Source organism: Lathyrus oleraceus, chromosome 6 (genome assembly GCF_024323335.1).
Source record: "Lathyrus oleraceus cultivar Zhongwan6 chromosome 6, CAAS_Psat_ZW6_1.0, whole genome shotgun sequence".
In the NCBI taxonomy this organism is placed as follows: Eukaryota; Viridiplantae; Streptophyta; class Magnoliopsida; order Fabales; family Fabaceae; genus Lathyrus; species Lathyrus oleraceus.
In genome coordinates this window covers 448437914-448450658 of record NC_066584.1, presented here as the reverse complement: position 1 = coordinate 448450658, position 12745 = coordinate 448437914, and the positions used below count along the sequence as shown (strand labels likewise).

The 12745-nt window shown below is 38.2% G+C and overlaps 2 protein-coding genes and 1 non-coding gene across 4 annotated transcripts in view; 2 read left to right on the top strand and 1 right to left on the bottom strand.

Annotated features, from left to right (window-relative positions):
- The first annotated feature begins 788 nt into the window (after nt 1-788).
- On the top strand, nt 789-895 carry LOC127099590 (small nucleolar RNA R71). The gene has a single exon (XR_007794076.1). It is a non-coding gene; the product is annotated as a small nucleolar RNA R71 (small nucleolar RNA).
- A 2163-nt stretch (nt 896-3058) lies between these two features.
- On the bottom strand, nt 3059-7576 carry LOC127096190 (proline-rich receptor-like protein kinase PERK10). The gene is made up of 3 exons (XM_051034796.1): nt 6782-7576; nt 3164-3391; nt 3059-3064 (listed from the first exon to the last, which is right to left on the bottom strand). The coding sequence occupies exons 1-3, from the start codon at nt 7574-7576 to the stop codon at nt 3059-3061; spliced, it is 1029 nt and encodes a 342-aa protein (XP_050890753.1).
- The window catches only part of LOC127091960 (protein FAR-RED ELONGATED HYPOCOTYL 3), a 30641-nt gene continuing 21260 nt past the window's right edge, over nt 3365-12745 (top strand). The window contains exon 1 of one of the 2 annotated variants that reach the window (XM_051030711.1): nt 3365-3554. The gene's annotated coding sequence lies outside the window, so the exon portion shown is untranslated. Of the gene's footprint in view, nt 3566-12745 lie in introns of both variants that reach the window. The other variant, XM_051030713.1, reaches the window with a different exon arrangement.

Below are 12745 nucleotides of genomic sequence, written 5' to 3'. Positions count from 1 at the left end.
GGGTTTGGTTGCGGCTGTCTAAGAAATGTGCCTGCAGGAGCAGCATTAGTGCTTGTTGTTGAGCCACTTGTGAGATTTGTATTTCCAACATTTTATTGTGGGTGGCTAATGTGTCTACCTTGTTTGCTAACTGCTTGATTTGCTCACTAGTGTATATGTTTTGATTTAGGAAATCCTTATTTGTTTGGGCTTGGGTAGCTATAAAGTTTTCCATCCTTATTTCTAAGTTTGATTTCCTAGGACCATTTTGAGTATTTGCGGCAGCTTTATGATATCTTGGGGGTACAGCGGGTGCTTGATTAGGGGCATAGAATGCATTATTGTTTTTGTATGAGAAGTTAGGATGGTTCTTCCAATCCGGGTTATAGGTATTTGAGTAAGAGTTTCCTTGAGCATAGTTCACCTGGTTTGTGGAGGTTCCTGTCAAGAGTTGACATTCTAGGGAAGTATGCCCTTGAACTCCACATATCTCATAGTTTGGTGCTACGGCAGCCACGGTGGCTGCTGGTGTTATGGTCAAGTTGTCTATCTTTTGAGTCAGAGCATCTACCTTGGCATTGACATGGTCAAGACTGCTTAATTTGTACATACCACCCCTCGGTTGAGGTTTGTCTACAGAGGTTCTCTCGCTTCCCCAATGGTTATGATTTTGGGCCATACTTTCGATGAGTTGATAGGCCTCGTTGTATGGTTTATCCATCAGTGTGCCACCTACAGCAACGTCTATTGTCAATCTTGTATTGTACAAGAGATCTTTATAAAAGGTGTGAATGATCAACCATTCTTCTAGACCGTGATATGGACAAAGCCTCATCATGTCTTTGTATCTCTCCCAAGCTTCAAAAAGGGATTCATTATCCTTTTGTTTAAACCCGTTTATTTGGGCTCTTAGCATAATCGTCTTACTAGGTGGGAAATATCGAGCTAACAAGACTTTCTTTAACTCGTTCCACGTAGTGACAGAGTTGGATGGTAGAGACTGGAGCCAAGCTCTAGCTCTATCTCTTAATGAAAATGGGAAAATACGGAGTCTTATAGCTTCTGGGCTGACACCATTCGCTTTTACCGTGTCTGCGTATTGCAAAAATACTGACAAGTGTAGGTTCAGGTCCTCCGTAGGACTACCTGAGAAATGGTTTTGCTGTACGGCTGAAAACAGTGAAGGTTTTAGCTCAAAATTATTGGCTTCGATTGCAGGGGCAGCGATGTTGTTAAGTGGTTCATCCTGTGAAGGGATTGCATAATACTTAAGAGGACGATTTTGCACTTGTTCGGCCATCTCTGGTTGAACAACATATTCAGAAGTAGGAATGTTAAGGTCAGGAAGATTTAGCTTGATAGATGTTCCCGTATCAAGGCTCGTATCTGGTGTTCTAATCTAAGATAACGCTCGGGTTCGTCGAGTTGTAGCTTTAATTTCTCGCCTTGAGAGCGAGTACTTGGCATACACTCGACAGATCTAGAAAGGGAAAAAGAATTGTTTGCCTTAGTTTATACTAGGTAACACTAGAGTTACGATATCGACTAAATTAGTCCCCGATAACGGCGTCAAAAACTTGATCGCAATAAGGTATGGTTATGTGAATCGGGACTGCAAGTGCACAGTCCAATGGCGTAGTTTTAAAGATTATTGAACCCACAAGGACTAATAATTGAGCGTATCGCGGTCTAATGTTACTATGTAAATCTAAGGCTGATAATTATTCTAAGATTGGAGGGATGAAGAGAAATAGCTATAATGTAAATAGAACAAAGATATGAGATATAGGGGATATCGGTATGTAATACATCAAACCTCGGGGATTCGATAGATAATTGGTGTAATCTTATTTTTTAAAATATTCTTCAGTAGAAATTATATATAGAAAGGACTTAGTCTCACACTCTCGTTTTATTGACTCCGACCATACTCCTAAACCAGAATGCTTGGCTCTCGCGGTCTCATTTTGAATGTAAAGTAATTTTTGAATATAAATAAATTCTAATTAATCATAAAGCGCTCTCGCTATGTTTAGGATTAATGCCTAGTTTCAGCTATCTAGTTAAAATCTCAAATTCTCGTTCTTGTTGACCGTAACCTTAGTTTGTTTTGTACTCTTGTACGAAAAACAGTTTGATTAAAATAAGAAACTAAAATCGGAAAAATAAGTTTTAATAAAAACTAACACCAATTATTTATTGAATCCCGTGGTTTCGACGGTCTTTACATACCGATACCTAAGGTTTAGCTGAACATAGATCCGATGACAGACATGGCAATTGAGGAATTAAACATACAGTAAGGCATAAATAAATAAAACTGTAAACAATAACAAACCTGGATTGCAATTTAAGAACTGGTATTGAATCTTGAATCTTAGGTATCGATGCATTGTGGCGGGCGCCACACCCTTTGGGTAATGGGCGCCACAAGCCCATTTGCTTGGGTGACCCATTATCCCTTTGGAAACCTTGTTTTCTTCTCTTTTGTTGCCTTTTTCTTTCCTTTTTGCTATTTTCCGTTTTTCTTGCGGTAAACCTTTTAATCGATAAATACCTGCAAATAAACATAAAATATTGTGTAATAAATAGTGTTAATCGAGTAAAAAGTAGTGCATATAAAGCCAAAAATACGATATGTTTTCACGTTATCAACTGACAAGGGGGTAAAGCGTGAAGATTTTACCAAATCCAAAGATTTATTCACCAATTATGTCATATCAGTATATCATAAATGGTTCAATTTTCTAAGACAACTATCTTAAAACCGTTCGACTATTCGAGACTGATTGATAGATATTTAATGTGAAATTGTTCAGTATCCACAAAGCATATTTGTTTAACCAAACAAGTTATAACTGGATACCTCTGATCTTATGAAACCTTCTTACTTCAGAAGACTCACACGTTCAGAAAAACCAACAAATCTGGGAGTATTATTTGAAATCACTTGTAAACCATAAATGAAAAACCTTAAGTCAAATAGAGGCATCGATGTTGTGCGCATAACCATGACCAATGATAGTAGACAAACTCCAGGAAGAATAAACTGCCAAGATAAGAATTACCAGTTACCAGACTATGACTGAAAATAGAAGATAAAAAAAATTAAGTTAAAATTTCTACTGCAGTAAAGAAAAATCTCACCGCACCACGTAGCTGTTTCGTCCACTACAAATAAAACCTTATTCTTAATACCTTCATTTTGGGACCACTTCCGTTTGAAGGGATCATGCAAAATCTGTGAGAGATTCTCCCTAACGGAAAAATCTTGATTCACTCGCCAGCTCATAGAGAGCGAGGATGAAGAAACCTCGTACCCAAAAGCTCTATATAAAGGCCACCAATCATTGTGAGATCGATCCGAAAAAACCATATTGTTACCCTGCTGAAATCTCGGACCAACCCATACCTAAAGCTCAAAAATACAGACGGTGACTGAGAGTTTATCACTAAAATTCTGAGTAAACTGAGTTAATCCCTGAAGAAATAGACCACACATAGATGTAAGTGGAAGGAAGGAGCTAACGAGCAGGACGAAGGAAGGACAAAGAGAATATGTCTTGGTCATTTCGGTAAACTTCTGGTCATCGTTTTTGACTCAGAAATAAGTCGTTACCTTAAGTTTGACAAGGTTGAGGTTAGTGATCCGATCTAAACAGTAGGTGGGGATTTAGAAGAAAATAAGCATGGATTAGTGTTTAGGAGGTAAATTAAGGGAGAATTTGTGTTCGAAAGTTTGAGTTTGGTGGTGGTTGGCCGTCGGGAAAGACGACATCGCTACCGCCAGCCACCGCATCGCTCAGACGAGGCCATGGGGAATGGATAATAGGAGTAGAAAGAGAGAGAGCGGAAGTTAGAAATATGAATGAAGAGGAGGGATTTATCCTGATAAATGAAAGTTTCATTTTGGCCTTTATGTGCTTTAATTAAAATATCCAATGTTAATTGATTTCAAATGATACACTTGTCTTTTCAATGTCATTTATGTCTATTTTAATATTGAAAATTGCCTTGATTAGAGTGTGAGAAAGATCCTACTGGACCGTTCTGTTTTCCTTCTTAGAGTTTGAACATTTTTTTTCTTCGGGCAAACATCTTTGTTTATGGTTCCCAACGCACATTGCATGCTACCACATCATAGCAGCTGTATGTACCATTTTTTAGTGAAACGAGTAGAAACGCCACATCCCTCTTTGCCTTGTACTTACAAATCCATTTACTGGCCAGGATTGTTACCGTGGGCCTCCGACCCAACTCGATGGGCAGGCGGAACCTTTAAGGTTTAATGGGCCTTTGTGGCCCATTTTAAAGGCCAAGCTCCTACATTTTGCTGCATACACCCCTGCATATGTTACTGCTGCTTGCGAAATTGGGCCATTGGGCCTGTTCTTATTTTTGTTTTGATTTTCTTACCTTTTATAACATTAATACTAATCAACATCTAAACAATGATCAACAATAATATGAATCCAAAATATATTTTTTTCTTCTTTCCTTACTTATATATTTGATTTATTTTAATTACTCTTTTATTAACCAACTAAATATGTATTGGGATTAAATAAATAAGCAAAAAATTTAGAAATAAATTATTTTTATTATTTTCTTTGTGGTTGGCTATTGATTACTCATTTGTTTGTCGCAAATTTAAAGGAGTAGGTGCATGATAAAGTTAAGGTAACTAGGACTCTATTCAAAAAAATCTAAAATAATCTTGATCTAATACCAATTAGTTATCTCTAAAGCCAATTAAGTTCATATCAAATAGAATTCAAATAGTTTTTTTTTTCTTTTCAAATATAATTTCTAGGAACCTTTTAAGTTATGGACGAAAAGGGGAATAGGAGGCTGAAGGTGAGAAAAACACGAAAGGGGAGTTTGAATTGTTTTTAAAAATAAAAGCTTTTTAAAAGATTAAGAACACACAGAATTTTATACTGGTTCACTTACAAAACAAAGCTACTCCAGTCCACCCGGCCAAGGTGATTTCACCTTCAAAAAGGACTTAATCCACTAATCTTGAAAGCTTACACAACCAATTGTCTAAGAGAATAATCTCTTATCCCTCTCAAGTATACAGACTGCGCAGAGTCACTTGAGGAACAAAAACAATTTGAACAAAATAGATTTGTAATGTAAGATGCTTCTAAGAGTAAGCAAGTATTATAGCAAAGTATTAGAACATGAGTTTTCACGTAAGAGCAGCAACTCGTGAAAAAAGAGAGAGAATATGAATGACTTTTCTGTGCGTTGCTGTTATGTCTCTCAGTGAGGTAGACTGTCCTTTATATAGTAGTGAGAAGGACCGTTGGAGTGATGACAAAATCTTGGTCTTTGATGAGTACTCAATGTCATTATTTCTGTGTTTCTTGCTATAACCATTTTGTTTCCCTGATTAACTTATTTCTTAAAATACTTCCTTTCCATAGTGAGAATTATTTCCGTTACTCTTTAGGGACTTGGTGAATCTTCATCAGAGTCTTGTTGTATCGGAGTTATTCTTCAGAGGGTGATCATGTCTGAATTCATCAGAGCTTCTCAGAGTGCTAGTCTTCTTGATCATCAGATTCTAAGACCAGTAGTTGTTGGAGCTTTTGGTTCTTTTGCTGTCTTTCTTTCTCAGAGGTGTCTGATGCTTTACTATCTTGTATCTGACATATGTTTGTATCTGATATGTGATCAGAGTCCTTCATAACTGTTCAGAGTCCAACGTGAAAGTTCAGATTCCTGCATGAATGTTCAGAGTCATGCATACTTAAAAAAATTCTCGTTAGAGTGCCATTTTTGGTTTCATCCTTTGTTATCATCAAAATCTTAGAAATCTATTATAGAACCAGTATTGTTCTTACAATCTCCCCCTTTTTGATGATGACAAAACAATTTAATTTAGAGATGAAACATTTTCAAAGAAGAGTTTTAGATCAGATATGTAGTGAGCTCCTCCTGAGTTAGATCTGGGAGTTCAGAAGTTCTTATCGGACCTTCCATGGTTTGGTGTTTCTAGTCAGTTTTTTGCCTATCTTTAAGTCATAATGTTTGTAAAGTTTGACAGGAATTATATATGTTTTCATCAGAGTTGTTTTTAGTTCTCCCCCTTTTTGTCAGAATAAAAAAGACTTAGCAAAAAAAACATATGAGCAAAAAAATTGATATTAACAGATAGCAATTACAGAGGCCAACAATGCAGAGAACATAGAAGCATAAAACAATAAGCAAATCAGATAAGAACACAGAAAATCCTAGGTGCTTAAGGGTTTGGAGGAGGAGGCATCCTCTGGAGCAGCTGAGTCAGTAAGTTCTGAATGTTGACATTGACGGAATCTTGTTGGTCCAGTCTAGCTCGAACTTCCTGTTGTTCTTTCTGCAGCTCTTCAAGGGTCTTCAGTACCAGAGGGACGAAGGTGGAGGACTCACCCTGAGTCAATGCATCGTTTTTGACTCTGGAAGCAGACTCTTCAGCAAGATGAGCTACTTCTTCAGCGGCAGCTTTGGCTTTTGCCTCAGCTTCAGCAGCAGCAGCAGCAACATCTAGAGCTTTGGCCTCAGCTTCCTTGATCCTTTGAAGTTCTTCTTGCCTTGCTTTCTCTTCAGCTTCTTTTCGTGCCCGCTCCTCAGCTTCTCTGGCTAGACGCTCCTGGAGTCTGAGCTCAGTGTCTTTGATGAAGTTGTTACGGACTTGTTCAGAGAGGCCTTTCAGCTTGAAGGCTTCAGCGGTCATCCAACTTATCACTCTGTTCTAGTGAGTCCTTACAGCAGAGGGATCACCACTGATGCCAGAGTTGATGGTCAGAGACTTGACCTTGTCAACTGAAGCTTTTGGAAAAAACGTTATTGCTTCCTCAAGGGTCAGTAGGTTGCTTTCTGGTTCAGAGGCTTGGGGTGGAGAAGTGGGGGGGCTTAAGTTAAGTGTGGGAGTTTGTGGGTCAGCGGAGGTGGTTGGTTGGGGTATTTCAGAGTTTTGTGGTTGCAATGGTTGTGATTCATAGTGGATTGGTTCGGATGGTGGAGGATCAAAGGTGGTTGTGTTAGGGTTTTCTGTGGGTGGAGAGGTAACTTCTGGTTCAGGGATAGATTGTGTTGGCTGTTGAGAGGCCATAGCACGGTGTTGAAGCTGAGCCAGAGTTGGGGAGTGAGGGTCAGAGGGTTCAGTGTCAGATGAAAGGGTGTAGTAAGGTGGGGATTCTGGAGATGATGACGAGGAAGGTGAAGTGGTTTCATTCAACATTTCTGCTTCTGAAATAGGTAGAGATATGGTGGCAAGGTTGAATTTTTGAGAAGGTTGGTTAGATGGTCTGGAGGTTGAGGGAGGAGTTTCAGAGTTTGTGTATATGGGCGAAGGTTGAGGGATTGAGAAAGCAATTGCTTTAATTATTACAGAAGGAGGGAGAGGTACAGACTTACCAGGGGATCCAATCATAGGTACTGGAGGTCTTGATCCAGAAGATTCTCCCAGCTTTGCTCTCTTTTTCTGCTTTGTCTTCTCAGATGGTTCTCGTGTCCTCTTCATGAAATCTGGAGGAAATTCTGGCAACCAGTATAAGGTGAAGTCTGAGATGTCTACTCCTTGTTTGCGCAGATCATCTAAGTAGTACATGACTACCTCTAGAGGGTCGATCTTTGAGAACAAATAGAGTCCATTTGGGATCTTCCTCTGATCTTTAAGAGCTTCTCAGGAGGTGTGCAAAGTTGGTTTGACCCTTAGTTGATTGATAATTTCCATGCTCTTCAGATTGTGAGCGTTCAGAGGTCTTCCAGTATCTATCATCACGTCTTCCATGAGTCTGAACTGTATCAAATGGTCCATGAGACCGCTTTCAATCAGTACATTAGAAATAAGCCTCCCCAGAGGAATGTAATTTCTAGTCTTCATGTTGTTTCTTGTGAATACAGTACAGAATGGACTTCTGGTCTGTGTTGATGTAATCTAAGGAGTTGGAGGCTGGGCGATGATGGATGGTGCCTAAGATGATCTTCAGCCATACCCGGAGGTTCTGATGCAGTTCCTTGTTCTTGGAATGCTTGCCTTCAGCGCTCTGTTGAAAGATTGTAGGGTTTATTTCATGGGACAGATACTTTGCCCTAGGGTTGATGTTGTAAATATGTATTCCTCCAGCTTTCTCCAAGCCTAGAAGAGCTGCAATAGATTTTTCTGTGATCACCATCTTAACTCCCAGAACGTAGGAGACGATGTAGTGATCTTCAGCGTCAACGAATCTCCAGAATTCTCTTACCAGATTTGTATAGACTGGGCCATAGAGACGTTGGAAGTAATTTTCCCACCCTTGCTTCTTCAGTTCATCAATGAGGTCAACACCATTTCTTCTCATGTTGTCAAAGTCCACCAACGATTCACACAACAATTCCAACTTTTCAAATGGTGTTGCAAGATGGATAAGGCTCACGATTAAGAATGTCAGGTTCTTTGTAAATGGGGGTGGAAACGATGCCGGTGACTGTTGGGTTTTGATGACTTGAACTGGGAGCTTGCTCATTCGAGTTCATTTGTTGAGAGAAGTTGTACACAGACTGTTGTTGAGAATCCATAAAGATGTTGATCAGCTTGAGATGAACGCTGAAGAACTGAGTTATCACTGCAGAAATTCCTTGAGAGAGAGGAAAACTTATAAGAGGGTTAAGAGTGTTTGTGAGTGAAAAGTGTGCAATTGTGAAGCGAAGCATTTAAATACCCAAATTAGGGTGCATGCAAAATGACACACATAATAGAGTTTAGCACAAAACCAAGTAAGCACGTTAGAGGGAGAATGATTACAACTCATAAATGATGTCTAATCCCAAAATCAGCATACTGCTCGAGGAGATCTCAAGAGACTGTTTCTTGATTACTGCTAGACAGTTGTCTAGAAGTTCCAAGGTCAGACGCATGATGCTCCACGTGTTACTTTATCTGATCTTCAAGAATACCAAAGGGTTGGTTCCTGGTGATTTCTAACTCAGATGACTTCTAACTGGTAGTAGCATCAGAGTCAGATACAAAATCCAACTGTTTACAATAGAATCTTATTTTGCTATCTCAGAGGAATATTTTATTCAGGACAAATTTGAATGTTCAAATTCTTTAAGATAAAAGAGAATTTATCTTCAACAAGGGGTTTGGTAAAGATGTCAGCCCATTGATGGTTTGTATCAATAAATTTGAACATTACTACCCCTTTCTAAACATAGTCTCTAATGAAATGATGTTTTACTTCTATGTGCTTAGCTCTGGAGTGCAAAATAGGATTCTTACTTAAACAAATGGCAGCAGTATTTTCACAAAATATAGGAATGTTACTCTCAAAGATTTGAAGATCCTCTAGTTGATTCTTCATCCAGAGCATCTGAGTAATGCATAATGATGTTGAAATATATTCTGCTTCTGCAGTGGACAAGGCTATGGTTGATTGTCTTTTGCTGGCCCAGGATATCAGATTCTTTCCCAAGAGCTGATAATTTGCAGATGTACTTTTTCGTTCCATTTTGTCCCCTGCATAATCTGCATCACAGTAACCAGATAGTCTATACGCTGATGTTTTCTCATACATGAGGCCCATGTTAGGAGTTCCTTTCAGATATCTGAGTATTCTTTTAACAGCTGTTAAGTGAGACTCTCTAGGATCTGATTGGAATCTGGCACATAGACAAACACTAAACAAAATATCAGGACGTGTAGCAGTCAGATAGAGAAGAGAGCCTATCATACCACGATAGAGCTTCTGACAACCCTTCTGACTAACTTCTTCTTTTTCCAGAATGCAAGTTGGGTGCATGGGTGTCTTAGCAAGTTTGCATTCCGCCATTTCGAATTTCTTCAGAATGTCTTTTATGTATTTACTTTGATGAACATAGGTGGCTTCTGAAGCTTGGTTGATTTGAATTCCTAGAAATAACTTTAGTTCTTGCATTAAGCTCATTTCAAATTCTGCCTGCATTAGCTTAGAGAATTCTTGACATACAAAGGGGTTAACTGAACCAAAAATGATGTCATCAACATATATCTGGCATATCATGAGGTCATTATTAATGTTTTTACATAAGAGTATAGAGTCAACTTTCCCTCTGATAAAATCATGTTCCAGAAGAAAATTACTTAATCTTTCATACCAAGCTCTGGGAGCTTGTTTTAGTCCGTATAAAGATTTCTTAAGTTTAAAAACATGTTTTGGACAATTTGAATTTTCAAAACCTGGAGGTTGATTGACATACACTTCTTCTGACATATAGCCATTAAGAAATGCGCTCTTGACATCCATTTGATACAATTCGATAGAATGATTTACAGCAAATGAAACAAGTAAGCGAATAGATTCTAACCTGGCGACTGGGGCAAAGGTTTCATTGTAGTCAATGCCTTCTTGTTGACTATACCCTTGAGCCACCAGTCGAGCTTTGCTTCTGACGACTTCGCCTTTCTCATTTAGCTTGTTTCTGAACACCCATCTGGTTCCTATAATGTGAGTGCCTTTAGGTTTAGGAACAAGATCCCAGACGTCATTCTTTGTGAATTGATCTAGCTCTTCTTGCATGGCTAGAACCCAGTCGTCATCTTGAAGTGCCTCATCATATGAAGTAGGCTCGATCAGAGAAACTAGTCCTAGAGGGGTTTCTTCAGGTACCTTGAAGGTTGACCTAGTTCGGATAGGTTCATCCTTGTTTCTTAAAATCAATTCTTCAGATATATTGGGGCGGCTTTTTGATTTGTTTTGGATCGTTGGGGCTTTTGTTCCTTATGAACTTTGTATATCAGATGCTTCTGGTGCTTTGATCTTCTCGTCAGAACCTGCAAGAGTAATCTCCAGATCTGCAAGTTTCTCAACTAGCTTTGACTTTTCAGGGTCAAGCTTATCATCAAATCTGACGTGAATTGATTCTTCCACAATTTTGGTTTTTGTGTTGTATACTCTGTAGCTTTTAGAGTGTTCTGAGTATCCTAACATAATACCTTTTTGTTCTTTTGAATCAAACTTGTTCAGATGTTCTTTAGTGTTCAGAATAAAGCAAGAGCATCCAAAAGGATGAAAATAAGAAATGTTGGGTTTTCTTCCTTTACACAGTTCATAGGGAGTCTTCTCCAGAATAGGTCTTATGGAGATTCTATTTTGAATATAACACGTTGTATTAAGTGCTTCAGCCCAAAAATGCTTAGCCATATTTGTTTCATTGATCATGGTTCTGGCCATCTCTTGGAGTGTCCTATTCTTCCTTTCTACAACTCCATTTTGTTGTGGAGTTCTAGGGCAGGAGAAATCATGGGATATTCCATTAGAGTAAAATAATTCTTCAAAAAATTTATTTTCAAATTCTCCACCATGATCACTTCTGACTCTGATGATTTTAGAGTCAAATTCGTTTTGCACTTTGGAACAGAAGCTAGTGAATACAGAGTGAGACTCACTCTTGTGCTTTAAGAATTTTACCCATGTCCAGTGACTAAAATCATCAACAATAACTAGTCCATATTTCTTCCCATTGATTGATGTTGTTTTCACAGGACCAAACAAATCAATGTGAAGAAGTTCCAAAGGCTTAGAGGTAGAAATAATACTTTTCTTTTTAAAAGATGATTTTGAAAATTTTCCTTTCTGACATGCTTCACATAGAGCATCTGAAGAAAACTTCAGCTTGGGTAGACCTCTGACTAAGTCGAGTTTGTTTAGCTGAGATAATTTTCTCATGCTAATGTGGCCCAAGCGTCTATGCCACACCCATTGCTCTTCATGAACAGACATTAAACATTTTACATTTTGTTCTTTAAAGTCTAAAAGATTTATTTTAAAAATATTGTTTTTCCTCTTGCCAGTGAATATGACTGTTCAATTGTTCTAATTAATTGCTTTACAAGTTTTTTGATTGAAGATTACGTCATACCTGTTATCACTTAATTGACTTATTGATAACAGATTATGCATTAATCCTTCTACATAGAGAACATCAGATATAGAGGGAAGAGTACCATTACCAATAGTTCCGGAGCCTCTGATCCTTCCTTTCTGGTTTCCTCTGAAACCTACGAATCCAGCATCTTCAAGTTCTAGGTTTTGGAACATATACTTTCTTCTGGTCATGTGTCGCGAGCATCCAGAGTCCAGGTACCATGACTGGTGTTTTAACTCTGCTGCATAAGATATCTGCAACATAAACAATCTTATCCTTTGGTACCCAGAATCTTTTGGGTCCTTTGTGATTAGTTTTCCCAGAGTTTCTTAACACTTTGGGTTTTCTAGCATTATCAAAGCGTTGTGCTTGTGTATGTGTATAGTGATAAGAAAATGGAGATTTAGGTTGGTCATTAGTAAAAGTTTTATCTTCACTAGGATCATACCCAATTCCTCTTCTATTATTCTGAATGACCTCATAAATCATGAATGCCATTCTGCTTCTCTCTATCCCATTCTTTAGAAACTTTTGAAAGGAATTTTCATATTCATAAATTACTGTGTTTGAAGTTTGTGGAGCTTGAGATAACGCTTCTTCAAGTTTTAAACATTGTTTATTTGTGGAATCTCTTTCTAATGTCAAAGTTCGGTTTTCATCTTTCAGGTCTGAAACTGTTATCTTAAGTTTACCACATTCTTCGAGAGTTTCTGCAAGCACTTCTTTTAAAGCTTTAAATTTTTGTTTAAGTTTCTGATATGAGTTTAGAGTTTCAGATAGACATGATTCAAGGTCAGATCGAGAAAGATTAGAAAATACCTCTTCGGATTCAGATTCTCCATATGAAGTATTCTTGGAGGTGGTAGCCATGAGTGCCACATTTTCCTATTCA

Bases quoted from the DNA above. Each gene is read 5' to 3' on its own strand.
- LOC127096190 (XM_051034796.1), bottom strand. From the start codon at position 7,576: ATGTACTACTTAGATGATCTGCGCAAACAAGGAGTAGACATCTCAGAC. The intron at 3,392-6,781 runs GTCAAGTCTCTG...TTTGAGCTTTAG, and splicing joins CAAAAGCTTCAGTTGACAAG to GTATGGGTTGGTCCGAGATT.